At 39.0% G+C, this 15,291-nt stretch overlaps 1 protein-coding gene across 1 annotated transcript in view; it reads left to right on the forward strand.

Moving 5' to 3' along the window:
- LOC149219994 (uncharacterized) overlaps nucleotides 1-14,821 on the forward strand; it is a 31,889-nt gene extending 17,068 nt beyond the window's left edge. The window contains exon 6 of the mRNA XM_089386970.1: nucleotides 14,720-14,821. Within this exon, the coding sequence (XP_089243096.1) occupies nucleotides 14,720-14,821 (102 nt within the window). The remainder of the gene's footprint in view (nucleotides 1-14,719) is intronic.
- The last annotated feature ends 470 nt before the right edge of the window (nucleotides 14,822-15,291 follow it).

The following is a 15,291-nucleotide window of genomic DNA, read 5'->3' on the forward strand; positions in this document are numbered from 1 at the left end:
AGATTCCTTTGACAGGGCTATAAATTAGAAGTCGGTGTCAATCTATATCATCCAATTTTTAGATCGTGTACTAAGTTCTCGAAGCTCTCTTGTATATTTCTAGAATATAATGCGGACACCACGGCTAAATATTAGAGGGTTGGAAAAATTATTAATCCCCTCATAAGTCAATTAATTAAATTTTCTAGCAAAATTAAATTAAAATCCTAAGCCAAAATTTTAATTAATTTTGTGTCCTAGGTAAAATTAAATTCTCCAAAGGTAAAAGTCGTGGGTTTTAAAGAAATTAATTTTTGGAAGTCCCCGGCCAAGGTAATATTGAAAATTTCAAGATGTTTTGGACCCTTGGGCCTTGGTAGTTAAGTCAAAGTCAATTTTTGGGGGAAAATAACTCAATATTTTTTTTGAGTTAATTAGAAAGGAATTAAATGAAAAATTCAAAATTCCTCAAAAAATAAAATAAATTCGACGGAGGAGATTAAAAGATAATTAAATCTTTTTCAAAGTCGAGATTCCTTTGACGGGGTTATATATTAGAGGTCAGTGTCGGTCTATATCATCCGATCTTTAGATCGTGTACTAAGTTCTCGAAGCTCTCTTGTATATTTCTAGAATATAATACAAAAGTCTTTAGGGTTTCGATTGATGGTGGTGTTCCTCTTATCGAATTTATGGTAATATTTTTTAAAATTTTTCTGCTGAATATTATTTGAAAATTGTAAATCAATAGCTCTCGTGGAATAATTTGTGAACAGGTATCTTGTTCAATTTATTGGATCTAGGGTAACAATTTTAATTTGATTGAATTAGCAAGTATCTCTAGTTCTTGAAAATCATATTGTTATTATATTTCTCTACTTGATCTGACAGTTGGATCTAGTGTTTGCAGAAGATCATTCAAATTTTAATTGAGCATTTGGGGATAGTCCTCAGTTGGACCAGCCGACTCTCAAAGCATAATTTTTAAAGAGCCTACTTGATCGAAGCCTCGGGATTTATCTAACGATCTATTTTTCTGCAGGGTGTTTCTGGGCTAGTACCTCATTAAAAATTTTAAATATCTTTTATAACTTGTGCAAAATTGATAGATCTGGCTAGGAAGAGCCTTAGATCTACAGATCTGGGAGCGAAGTTGGACTCATACTCCTCAGATCTGATAGATCTATAACTCATTTGTATATATTTGTAATTATCTTGTATAGATCTAAGATTTTTTTATTTTTTTAATTTGGGTCTTGGGGTTTTATTTATTTTTTGTATATATCAGGATCTGGGTATTTTTGTTTTCCATTTTGCAAGTGCAGATCTGAAGGAAAAATTTAATTTGGAGCCAGATCTAGACCCTAGAAGGCAAGATCTGGCCTCAACAAAAATTGGCAAGGAAGATTATTCAGAGAAATTTTCTTCAAGGGTTTCAAATTTTGAATTTTCAAGGTCTCCATCAAAATTTCATGGAAGAGAAATCATCAAATACAAAACAAAACAAAAAATTGGTCACAAATGCCAACATTGGCCTCGCTACAACCCTTTCCTTTGCTGCGTTTTTTCCTCCGCTGCCCAGCAAGGCTTGCGGCCTGCCAAACCCTCCTCACGCCCTTGCTTTTCCTACGCATCCCTTCGTCATCCCTACTCTCCCTTACCTCACTGCCCTTTTCCTCAAGCCTACAACTCCCTTTTCTCCCTACGTAGCCCTCCTTCCTCAGCCCTTGCTCCTGCCTACGTTTTCCCTCACGCAGTTCTTTTTCTCTGCGTTCTTTTTCCTCTCTGCATCCCCATTTTTTGCGCAACTCTATCTCCCTCTTCCCGCAACTCCTTATTTCCATAGCTCTATCTCTTTACCGCAGCCTCTTCCCCTCGCTCTTCGTATCCGTGGCCCTAGCTTGTCCTCCCTGCATCTCTTCCTCCTCTCTATTCTCATTTCCCTCTTCCTGCGTGCTCTTCTCATCTCTACGCGCTACCATTTCTCTTTGTTGTTTGTTGCTCCTTCCTACATACAAACTCTTCCCTCGTTGCTCCCCTATCATGGCTCCTTTCCTTGTTGCCTGCGTGAGCTCCTCCTCCTCACAGTCATCGTTCCTCCCTGCATAAGGCACTCCCTCTCCCATCGCTTGACCTCTAACCCTATCCTTCCTCGACTTTGCTTTTCCTTCACTATGTTGAGACTTCCCTCACATTTCATTTGATTTAATTTTTCTTAGTATGCTTGTTGATCCTTTAAAAGAATTTAAATTTAAATTTGTTTCATAAAAAGGCTTACCTTCACTCACATTTCATTTCAAATTAAATTTTTTTATGTGTCCTTTGGCCCATTAAAAAAAAATTAAACCTTTTATTGATTTTTACATTTGCCCCTTTGAAAAAAATGTAACTTCCTCTATAAACTTTATCACATTAAAGTGTGAAATAAAATTTCAAGATCTAAGTTTTGTTTTTAAATTTGTGATAAAAGTTTGGGGGTTTTAAATCTTTGAAATATTTTTTGAGGGGTAAAATCTAAAAAATTCCTCTATAGTCAAGGCAACAGTTAAATATCTCTAAGGTTTGACCATAGGAGTAAATAATTTCGTAGGTTTGGTTATTTAAGAAAATCATTTAATTCCATAATTACTTGGAAGTATTTATTTGATTAGCATTTAAATTTCATGGCTTTTCCTGGTAATTAATTTTCGAGATTTAAGTGTTTAAGCCCTCTGCATGCTAAGTTTCATGATCATTGGCATTGGATTTTAAATGTCTTTATAAGTGTGGGTTTATTTACTTGAATTATTGGATATTTCTCACATATTTAATTTTGAGAACTTTTCAAGTAATTGTTGAACACTCTATGGTGGACTTGTGGAAAATTGCATATCTTTCATTTCTTAAGTATTTTGAGCATCTACATAATTGATATTATCTTGAGGGTGATCTTGAAGAATTGTGAAAAAGTTTTTGTTCTCTTTGAGCTATAATTGCATTGGAAAGAATCTAGATATACTATTGGACATTATACTATGATATTTTAAGCACATTGTTAAGCTCAGTGTTTTAAGAAGTTTCTCTTTCACTTACTATCTTGTGAAGTGAATATTTTGGCAATTAAGGCTTTGGCATATAACTCAGAAATAAATCGTGACATAAGCGCTTTCAATCCTTGATCTAGCTTTCATCTCACTCCATCTTCTAATCATCTCATGAATTTACATATTAAGTTAGTCTGCACAATTAAAATTTACTTCCAAGCATAACCTTGGTCGATAGAAAGATAGGTACCCATCCATCTTTGCTTGAGAAGCATGGTTTTAATGGTACTTAAAACGATGACCTTGCAGTTATCAGAGCCATAGCTCTCTGCAGCACTGGAGGTACTGGGTACGTTAGATTTTCAAGAAAAGTACTGTTAATCACACCTTAGTGTGTTTCATCTTATCTTCTCTCTGCCACTTACTACAAAATCAAGCTCAATATAGAAAGGATTCAAGGGTTTAAACTTAGAATAGGTATTTAATAAAATTAACCAAGATTTCTGCATCTCACATTAGTTTTAAGATCGGCATTTCATAAAAGATGGTTATTCATCCAAGCAACAGTTACTAGTCAATTACTTGGTCCTAAATTTTCTAACAAGATAGTTAACTCCATAAGGCAATGGTTTCAATCTTCTAAACCTAATCGAATCCTATAAGTCTTGCTAAATCTAAAACAAGTACTTAGTTGGTTAAATGTGTCTCCCGAACTGGTTGGTTCCCAGATAGTTCCCCTTCATTCCATTTCTATAGGGTCTACCCTCCTTAGTCTGCTATTGGGAGACAGCTTAAACGAAGAGATTTGGGGATCAGGGTGACAACCCCCGATCTGAGCCGTTGTCGCAGTGCCTAGACATTTGGTGCGACAATAGGGTCCAACTCATTTTGTGCTCCAATTAGTTTCCAACCCTAATGCGCAAGTATATTAGTGTTGTAATCACACCGATGTACATTGCTTGAAATCTCTACTATCGAATAAGTTGATGATCGTTAATTTTGGATTTTAAAAGGATGAAGGACAAAGACTGGCCTTCTGCCAATAACCAACGAAATCAAATTTGATCAAACAATTAGTGTGATAGCCATGAAACAGTGTGACCATTAATTTGACATACTTAACAAATCAAACCAGATCAGAGAAGATGGAGAACAATGGCAGGGCTCGTTCTACTGCATATATATAATACAATGGCCAAAAATGCTCATTGTATTAGCTTGATGTGCATAGGTCACATTGGCTCATGTGTAAGTGTTGGACATTAGACCAAAACCTGCAAGTTTTGGTCTAATGGCAATCGTGATTCCCAACAAGTGGTATCAAGGGGTAGGTCATGAATTCGATGCACACCCGGCTCGCGTTGGGGGGGAGATTGTTGGACATTGGATAAACCAACATTCCAAGTGTGTTTCGTGACACGGACTAACTGCCTCTCGTGGATCCTTATCTTTAGCGATGAGATCGTTGACTAACACCTGTGGGTTTTGGTCTAATGGCAATCGTGATTCCCAACAGTAAGGTCAGCAACGTGCTTTATAATGCCCAAATCAGTCCAAACTTGCCCACAAAAATCTTCACATAAAAACCCTCAGTCTGAGTCATAATTTGTATGCAGATTTGCGTCGGCAAGGCTACAATAATCAACCTATGTAATGAGTCCTCAAGTAGAGTGTGAATTTGCCTCCTGTTCTTCCACAAGATAAATTATTTGCACTAATAACATTTCAACTAATTCTTAAAAATAAAATCCTTCTTGATCCTCATGACTTCATGATATGCCAACTAATAATAAACTGCCACATCATCTAGCTTATTGGAATTTTGTCCATAAGAGGGGGTACCAAATTTTGATTGAGCATATCTCTCAAATCATAAGGAGCCTCGTGGTGTGTCGCAAACGGTTGGAATTGGCATGACGAGGAGCATTCCATGATCGTGGTCTCCAAAGAAAATTCATTGATCTGCATTCTCAAAATCTTCACAAAGTGCGGGGCTTCTAAGGGCTTCTTGTCCTTTGGAGTTTCCAACTGATGCAAACTAGACGAATATTAAGAGATTTCAAAGACCGACGTTTGGCATCAATGACAACACCAATAAACACTACTTTCCAACTCTATTCTTGGAGATGGATACTACCTAACTCCAGTATTCTATTATTGTTCGACTTGTATCATGGAGTTGGTTACTTGACAACATTATTTTATTCTTTTCCTTGGATATTTTATTGTATTTACCAAGAGAAAAATGTGGATCTCAACAACTCAATTCTAGTTTTAGTAAGGAGGTTGATGTTAATTTCTAAACCCGGCTATTGGCAATTCATTCTCTAGTAAATACCTTGCTGTAAATTACTCAACTGCAGATCTGGTAAATAATAAGCACTGCCAGAATTTTAACAGTTAAATAAAAAATTAAACAGTTGAAGCAAAAATGACACCAATCTCATACACATACATACCAAAAATTATGCCCTTCAAATATGTTGTCTATTAACATTAGTTTTACAGCATACAAGGGCTTCCCTTCTAGGGAAATTAAAAGCCTTGTAGGAAAATTACAAACAACAAAACCTGGAATTTTTCAAACTGATAAAAACACTCAACACCTGTACTTTGATCTTGTTGATTGCTTGATTCTTCTCCCTTGCTACCCCTTATTCTATTCGTCTAGAATCTACACACTTCGATGAATGTCCTTCTCCACCCAATCAATGACACCCTCACTATTTCACTATTTTGTGCTCACTTGATGTGTCTTCTCCCTTAACCCAGTATTCCTTTTATAAGTTTGAGTTATTGACCGAATCCACAACCCTAATATCCAAAGTGATTATCTATTGAGATTAGATCTCAACTTCACTTGAGATCAATCGCTGAAATTCATCTAATTCACTAATGCAGATAACCTTTGCATTTCATTAGATTAACTCACTTTTTCTTATAAATTCAATTATTTTATAATTCCTTTAATTAAAGTAAAAAGTAATTTGCAAAAGGTTAAGTGTCCATTGATGACTTCTAGATGTCTGGACAACTAGACCTATTTGGAAGTACCTATCCAGTGCTTATTATAATCAACAATTGAGGGCTATTTTATTGTTTTTCCTTGGAGGAAAAATGGATCTAAGAAAACAATCATTATTTTATTATCAAAAGATAGAGTTGAAATGTATACAAGGGTTTACTCTCACCATTTAATGTGTGATTGGATTGAGGGAGAAATCCCTTGGAGCTTAGTTGAATATCTTTTGGATGTTTTTCAGGATTGATGGAATGCCTTGCGGATGAGAAGTCTTCTAGATCTTCATGCTCTCTCTCTCTTATTGCTAGAATTATGTTGATGTGTTTACGAAGTAGGAGTTTAGTAAGCTCTCTCTCATTTTCCATACATCATCTTTGGAGGTTGTTTAATGCTTGATTAAATGCACATATATTTCATTCTAGGAGATCATAATCTTTGTAAGTATTGGATTTTTTGCTCTAGTAATGTCCTTAGCTACATTTTTGCACTTTGGGATAGCATGAAAAGAGCCAATGTTACCTAACTGTTTCAGCCCTATTATCATCTTGACACCATTAGGATTGCCTCCTATTTGTGCCTTGATTTTGCCCCATTCCACAATGGGTTGACACTAGTCTTTAGTCCATCCATCCACTCTATTTCCATAACTCAAAAAAATCGTTTTGTTAGAACCACCTCTTTATTTCACCTTGGAATTTCCTACATAGTTTCCATCGATCCTATCCTAGGGAAGCCACTTTTGAGTTAGAGGAAAGCTGATCTCAAGAGAATAAGAGGGTTGGTGAGGCGACAATGGCCTCCCTCTTAGTTACACCAAAGCCTTGCTTGAGCTTTAAGACTTTATCTCAAGAAGTGAAGGTTTGTGTGATAACAATGCCCTCACACACTCAAAAGTTAATGGAAGATCAAGCACATCAAACACTCCAGTGTTTTAACCTTCTTGTAGGTGGGTAATGGCTCTCAATGCCAATCTGTTGTCTAAGGATTGTGGAGTTTTTTCAATCTGTCGTTCATGGCTCTATTTTACCTTGGTTCAAATTAGGGCTTTGAATTAGAATTTTTCTCTTTTGAATTGTCATTATGGGAACCTGGCTTTAGTTATTTGTTAGATTTAAGCTTTGCTGACCCTTGTTTGCAAGAATTTGGTGGTTGTATCTCCAGCTCTAAATTGTGGGGTTTGTTGCTAACTTGCTACAAAACCTAGCAAACCTTGTAGAAGGATACCCTACAAGGCAATCACTAGACCAAATGACAACAATAAGGTAGTAGCACACTGCCCCCACAGCTACTACCCCCTGCTCTTTATGGATTTTCACCAATGGGAGGAGTCCCGGTACATAGGTCACCTATGAGATATTATAGGTTTAAGGGTGTAAGGTTACACAACAGGGTTCTAAGAGATGACACAACTTATGTACAAGGCTCACGCAATGAGGAAGAGACAATTCGCTTCCCTTAGAGAGGCGAAACTAGGGCACACTAGACCTAGGGTTTGATTAATAGCATGGAACATGGAATGACCCAAAGTCAAGGTACTAAGAAACATTTCCAACAATCTATTCTAGCAAGACAATGGCACATGAAACCTTCAAGAAGCCCTCAAGTTGAAGCTTAACCAAGTTGGGGTTTCTCCTAGGGGAAAGTAGCTAGGGCAAGAGAAATTATGGGGGAAAATAGATGGATGAGCCACCAAGAGGAATGATTTGAGGCAACTACTTCTCTTCTTGTTGAATCCTTCCAAGGCTAACGATCTCTCTCCTAGACCAAATCACACGAAGCCCTACATGAGGCCACTTAGCCTTGAGAGGGCCGAAAAGAGAAAAGAGGAAGAGCGAAATTCAATTTGGGGATAAGAGAAAAGTTGATCACCTATTAGACAAGGTCAATGCCTGGTCCTTGGGTGGATGAAGTCCATGGATTCTTAAGATTGGCTAAAACTTGCAAAGGAGTAAGGATATCAAGATGCCCTAGCAACAAAGCCCTAACTATTACCTTAGTGAGGGATCAAAATTCACTTGGGAGAGCTACGTAAGATTCACCAAGGGGATTGTCATTCACATATCATACATGAGTAATGCATGTAACAATGAGACATGGCATCCATACAATTTGCCTTCAATGACAATAGTGCAATAGAGAACCCTAGATCATCAATTTATCCTATACATTAGACATAAAATTAGAACTTTTCAATAATAAAGCTCACTTACAAGACAATATGCATGAACAATCCAATTATTGATCCAAGGAAACTTCTCCAAAGACAAGAATATAGCTCCAATAAGCAATGTTTTCCATAGATCACATCTTCTCCAAGATACAAAAAGGTTGAAATCCTCCTTGGGAGGGCAAAACTAGTCAAAGTGATGATAAGGAATAACAACGATCCTCTCCTCTATTTATAAGAGGAGGATGAGTTCTACTTATTGGCCTACAAGCCCCTAATAAAAAGTAAAATCACAAAAATGCCTTGGGTTACAAGACAACCCACTAGCTTTTGACCTAAAGTGTGAAATAAGCCCACACATGTGAGTTGCTAGCCTTCTAGGGATGATGTCATACATGAGGTGTTCTCCAAATGCCAAGCTTTGGTGCTACAAGGTGCCAAATGTGATGTAGTAGCACATAAAAATCATGGTTTGAGCGTTGGCCATCAAATTCTCATCAATCGCTCTCTGTGGTCCAAAAATCCAACTAGGGCACCACAAAGGGGTCGCCATGGGTTTACAACCACTCATAAAGTCCATCTTTGCGGCAACATTGAGGGCTTTCCAGGTGCTACTAGCCCTCCCAAGCCTCTAAAAGTGAGAATCAATACCATCCTCATACAGGCCCTAAATCAACTGCCATCCCTCATAAGGTGTTAAGGCTAGCCTGGGGACATGTTGGGTCCAAGTCTGTCATCCTGAAGAATCGTCAAATCCAGTGCAAAGTGGCAGAACGCCCTGGGTGCAGGGGATGCCTAGGGTCGTGTGATGTGTTGCTACTGCTATGAGGCCCAAGGTTGTCAACACTTCACTTGACAGCGCCAATATACTTCTCTAATGGCATGCATACCTGCGAAAGGTTACCCAAGACATGGGCCGTTGAACCAACTAAAAATAACAACATAGATTCTACTGAAAGCACCAGTCACTAGGGATAAGAAGCATTACTGCATATAAGTGAACCAAGCTTGAATGTAATGGGTTATTTAAGAATTCAAATAAAGATTTCCTTCCAAAATCAGGGCCTTGTGCTCGTGATGGTGTTTCCCCCTAAGTAAGAGTGGTTATAGGACAATCCTATTAAGTGTTTCCAGCCCCTAAGGGGAAGTAACATTTCCTCAATCCACCTATCATTTGATAGATGTTAGTGAATAATAATGATGGTACAGAGGGGAGAAGACTTCATGGGTAAGTGACATGATCAAAGGGAGTTTTTGATGGGGGATCCACATCTTGAGTATATAGATGTGAGGAAGGAACGATCGCGGATGCATGAGTTACCAACTCAGCCTTTTTTTTCCACTCTTCTTGTGCCCCTTTTACTTTTGTTTAATTTTTTCTTTTTATTATTGCTCATAGCTCAAGGGTTAGAGCTTGCTTTCAATGACAAAGCAATTGTATTACCCCTTAATAATGAGTCAGTTTATTGCTCATCAAGATTGGAACATGAAAGGGTTCCTTTTATAATGTAATCGAGTAACATGTGCTCAACAACTAGGTGACGGCCATAAGGAGAGAGATAGGGCTCAAGCTAGGCTTTTGTCCACGTGATAGTTTGTATGTCTCGACAATATTTTGCATTTTGATATTCTTTCTTTTGATTTTGTTTTGTGGCCATGATATGTTCTTTTTTTGTTTCTTTTTGCTACATCAACCTCCTAGGGCAAAGTTCTAAGCCCTACCCCCTACCCAGGTATGTGGATGTAAGGGTGCCATTTCTCAGAGAACCAATGGTTAGTTGAACCCGATGAATGCATGTGTGATAAGGATTTGTAATGTATAAAAGAAAGTGTTAAGTATGACGTAGCGAGTTTGGCAACTAGGGCGAAACTCCATCTTGGACAGCTCATATGATGGAGATGATATTTTCATTGGATTCCTCTTTCTGAGAGGTGCAGGATTGATCTAAAGATCATCTCATTCTGACAAGTAGAAATGGAATTATGAATTTATTTCTTCTATGGACGAATTGTCAAGGTCGGCCAAAAGTCTAATGTAAGCTCATGAATCCGAACATACGTGTCTCTTCACCATCAACGTTGTGTATAAATATACGAGGCATTTTCCTCATTTGAACATTCACAACTCAACATTGCATTCTCTCTCTTCATCTGATTGGGTCGTACAAATCACAGGCAGCCTATTCTTCTCCACACGTGCGAAGGTTTGACTGGCCATTTTTGTTCTCTGCATTGACAGAGTTGCAGCCATCTTCGATCAGTGTTGACCAGCCATTGTTTGACTTCATTTGACTATGATTTTTGTGGGAGAATATCTGTTTGGGTAGGCCGCATATTCTAGCACAAATACCGGGATTTTCTGGGCAAGTTGACCAACATTGATTGCAGCAACATTGACCGCAGCGCTGACCTGCGTTGACTAATTTTGACTGAGAATTTTAGAATTGTTTTGGGCTGATTTGGACTATCTTTGGAGGCCAAGTTGACTGGGTTTGACCGAGTTGATTTGGAGACTTTATGTTGATTTAACCAGCATTGACTTTCTGGTTAGGGCATCCTGTTGACTGCAGTTTCACTGGATTGTTTTACAGTGAGTGGGGAAATAAATTTTGTATGATGTACTCTCTCGGTTTTCCCCACATTGGGGTTTTTCCCTAGCATCTGCCAAATATTGTGTCCTCTTGTCTTGGATTGTCTTCTGCTTATTGATTATGTTCTATCTGCATTTACTATCAATGTTTATGTGATTACTAATGTGGAAATTGATATTGGGCTAATAAGAAAAATTGAAGTAAATTGCTCTAAAGCATAGAACATACCATTGTTATCTAAAATTAACATGGAATCAGAGTTGAGGTGAAGACAAAGCCCAAGCAAGAGTGAGAAAAGAAATCACTAAGATATGTTGGTCAAGGACAAGATTCAATGGCCTCCTCATCTTACTTCAAATCTAATGACAAGCTCAATGATAAGTCTAATTATCATGCATGGAAGATGTCTCTTGACTTGACTTTGGAAGAGCATGATGCTATGGACTATGTGCAGGGAAAGATCGTTAAACCTCCTTCAAATGGACCAGCTCCCGCTAAGACAAAGTGCAAGAAAGGTGAGGTCAAAGCCAAAAAGATCATCAGGGATTCTATTCATAAGCATTCAGTTGCTTACATCTCCGATTTGGACACATCTAAGGAGATGTATGACAAGTTGGTTAGCATGTTCAAAGCTAGCAATGCAAACCAAGTCCTCTTTCTCAAGAACAAGTTGAAAGACATAAAGAAGGGAAGAGGAGAAAATCCAATCCTACTTCATGAGGATTATCGAAATCAAAAATGATCTTCTATCAATTGGAGAAGTTATAGCTGATAGGGAGCTCACTCTCATTGCCCTTGGAGGTCTCCCTTGTGAATGGAATGTATTTAATACTACTATCCTCAACAATGACAAGATTCCAAGTTTTGATGAATTGTTGACTAGATGTACTCAATAAGATACAAGGATGATAGAGAGAGACATGCCTTCAAATAGGAATGATCCTACTGCATTCTCCGCTCATGCTAAAAAGAAGAACAATGTAGGTTCAAAGAAGCAATGTCAAGGAAGACCAGGGTTCAAAGATGGAAGAAAGGGTAGATGCTTCATTTGTAACAAGTTTGGCCATTGTGTTAGGGAGTGTCCTAATAAAAGGGATACACCTCAAGATGATGACAACAACAACCGCAACAATTTCAGGGGCAACAACAATCAAAGGAATGAAAGGTTCAAAGGAAAAAGGAATGCTCCCACTACTCAACATGGAAATGGTCGACCTCCCAAAAGATCAAGAAATTCCAGGGATGGTGAATCTAATGTTGTAGATAACAAGCAAATAGAATTTTATCTTATATTTGCCCTCTCTACTACCTCTCCTCCGGATAACTTGGGAAATTGGTTGATTGATAATGGTGCCTCAAGGCACTTCACTAGGTATAAGGAAGCTCTTTCAAATTTGATAGAAAAGGATACAAATTTGGAAATCATTCTTGGAGACAATGCCACCTATCTCGTGAAAGGAGTTGGGAATGTTACACTTCAATTAAATCAAGGCAACACCATTCATCTACAAGAAGTACTATATGTACCCGATCTAAAGAAGAACCTGGTATCTATCTCGGTAATGGAGGACAAAGGATTCAAATTAGCATTCATTGATGGAAAGGTACGTGTTTGGAAAAGATATTTCAAAGAAGCATTTACTCTTGGATTCAAGGTTGATAACCTATATCAAGTTGGAGGACGTCCATTGGGAGCCATGTCTTGTGACACATCTCTTCAATCCGAATTATGGCACCGAAGGTTTGCTCATCTTCATTATAAAGCCCTACCCAATCCAAGGAAGATGGTGACAGGTATGCCCGAATTTAAAGTAGAACATGAAGGTGTTTGTTGCTGAAGGAAAACACACAAGGGGGGTTGCCGAAGGAAAACACACAAGGGGGGCATTCCCCTCAAGTGATAGCAAGCCTACCGATATTTTGCAATTGGTTCATTCTGATCTATCTGGTATGTTGCCCATGACATCTTTGCGAGGATATTTATATTATGCTATTTTTGTGGATGACTTCTCTTGCAAAACTTGGTTTTATTTCTTGAAGAAGAAGGACGAAGTATTTTCATGGTTCCGCTCTTTCAAAGCCTTGGTCGAACATCAAATAGGGAAGAAGATCACAATATTGAGGACCGATAATGGAACCGAATATGAATCACATGAGTTCAATGACTATTGTAGAGAAGTTGGCATTAAGAGGGAGACTACTACCGCATATACTCCTGAGCAAAACGGTGTTGCTAAAAGGAAAAATCATTCTATTATAGAAGCCACTCGTGCCATGCTTCATGATCAAGGCCTTCCGAAGTACCTATGGGGAGAAGCTGCCAACACTGTTGTGTATGTTCAAAATAGATGCCCACATCAAGCATTGGACTCCAAAACTCCTGAAGAAGTTTTCAAGGTAAGAACCTGATGTTTCTTACTTTAGAATTTTTGGTAGTCCCATGTATTTTCATGTGCCGAAAGAAAAGAGAAGCAAATTAGATGCATCTAGGAAGAAAGTAACATTTGTGGGCTAGAGTGAAACTTCAAAGGCATATAGAATCTATGTGCCTAGTCAAAGAGAAGAGGAGATAAGTCATGATGTCTGGGATGTGGTCCCTAGACCCAACGACAAATTTGTTGTCACCTCGAAATGGCTCTACAAGATCAAGCATAGAGTTGATGAAAGTGTTGAAAAGTTCGAGGCCACATTTGTTGCTCGAGGATTCTCTCGAGAGGAAGGTGTGGACTATGATGAGATATTTGCACCAGTTGCCCGATATACCACCATCCGTTCGATCATTGCCCTTGTTGCCTCACAAGGATGGAATTTACATCAAATGGATCTCAAGACCGCCTTGTTGCATTGGGGAGAAGTCTATGTTGAACAACCCGAGGGGTTCGAAGTTCAAGATCGAGAGACACATGTATGCAAATTGAAGAAAGCCCTCTATGGGTTGAAGCAAGCTCCTCGGGCTTGGTATCAGAGGATCGACAGCTATATGATGAAGCTGGGATTTACAAGAAGTGAAGTTGATCCAAAACTTTACTTCAAGGTTGAAAATGATAGACCTCTCATCTTGGTACTTTATGTAGACGATCTCTTTTGATAGGTGCAGACCCTCTTATTTATCAATGCAAGAGGGAGTAGGCTTCTGAATTCGAGATGAAGGACCTAGGGCTGATGCACTACTTCTTAGGCTTGGAGATCTAGCAAAAGTCAGGTGAGATTTTCCTTTCCCAAGGAAAATACAGTGTGAAGCTACTTGAAAGACTTGGGATGGTCGATTGTAAGTTCGTGACTACTCCAGGGGAACTGAACTTCAAGAAGTTATGCAGAAGTGCTGCTGGGCCCCATTTGGGAAATCCTTTTGAGTATCGTCAACTCATGGGGGCCATGATGTCCTTGGTGAACTCCCGTTCATACATATGCTTTGCAGTGAATACATTGAGTCAATTTATGGTTGAGCCTCATCACATACATTGGATTGTTGCCAAGAATCTCTTGAGATATCTCCAGGGCACAATCACCTATGGACTGAGATACACTGTCAGGAATTTGACGCTCCATGTTTATTCTGATGCTGACTGGGCTGGCAGTGTGGTGGATCGTAAGACTCAAGAGCACCTCTGGATGTTGCTTCTCACTAGGTTCTGCTTCAATATCCTGGATGAGCAGGAAGCAGAAATCGGTTGCTTCGAGCACCGCCGAGGCTGAATATATTGTTGCTAATATGGCATCCTGTGAAGTTATTTGGTTGAGGAAGCTCTTTAGTGAGTTGCTTGGGCATGTGTTGGATACCACCGTGATCTACTGCGACAACCAAAGTGGGATTCGTCTTTCTGGAAATCTCGTGTTCCATGACCGCTCCAAGAATATTGATATCAGGTACCACTTTATCCGGGATATGGTACAATGGGGAGCAATAAGGCTCCATCACATTGGAACTGATGAACAGGTCGCAGATATTCTTACGAAGCCCGTGGGGAAGGTTAAATTCTTAACCTTCAGTGAACGGAGAGGAGTCGTGGACAGACCTTTTTATGAGGGTCCCGTTTGAGTTGGACATTGATCTCTAGGAGCTCCGGGGGTCTTGGGGTACTTCTTGGAGATATGAGCAACCATAGGGTGAGTGGTTCACCTTCCCCTAGTGGTGCATTGTGTACAAGGTGAGTGGTTCACCTTCCCCTGTGATACCCCATGATGGTTGATATATGCATAGGATGAGTGGTTCACCTTCTCCTATGGCATATGAGCAAGATGAGTGGTTCACCTTCTCCTGTTGATACGTCCTACCCGTGCAGTTTGGGACCCATGGGATGTACCTCTCATCTGGCCAATGAGTTGGGAAATGAAGATAAGGACCACAGTCCTACCGATGGATGCACTGTGTACTATCTTACTCCCTATGGAATGATGTTTGATATTGATCTGGGATCAATGGAGACTGACTTCGAGTCAATGGACAGTGATATGATACACTCTCAATCATTTCTTCTTCATTACTTCTTCATGGTTCAGCGGAGCAAA

The sequence above is a fragment of the Pinus tabuliformis genome, chromosome Q, assembly GCF_031772625.1.
Source record: "Pinus tabuliformis cultivar Carrire ecotype Pingquan chromosome Q, CPIR1, whole genome shotgun sequence".
NCBI classification, from domain to species: Eukaryota; Viridiplantae; Streptophyta; class Pinopsida; order Pinales; family Pinaceae; genus Pinus; species Pinus tabuliformis.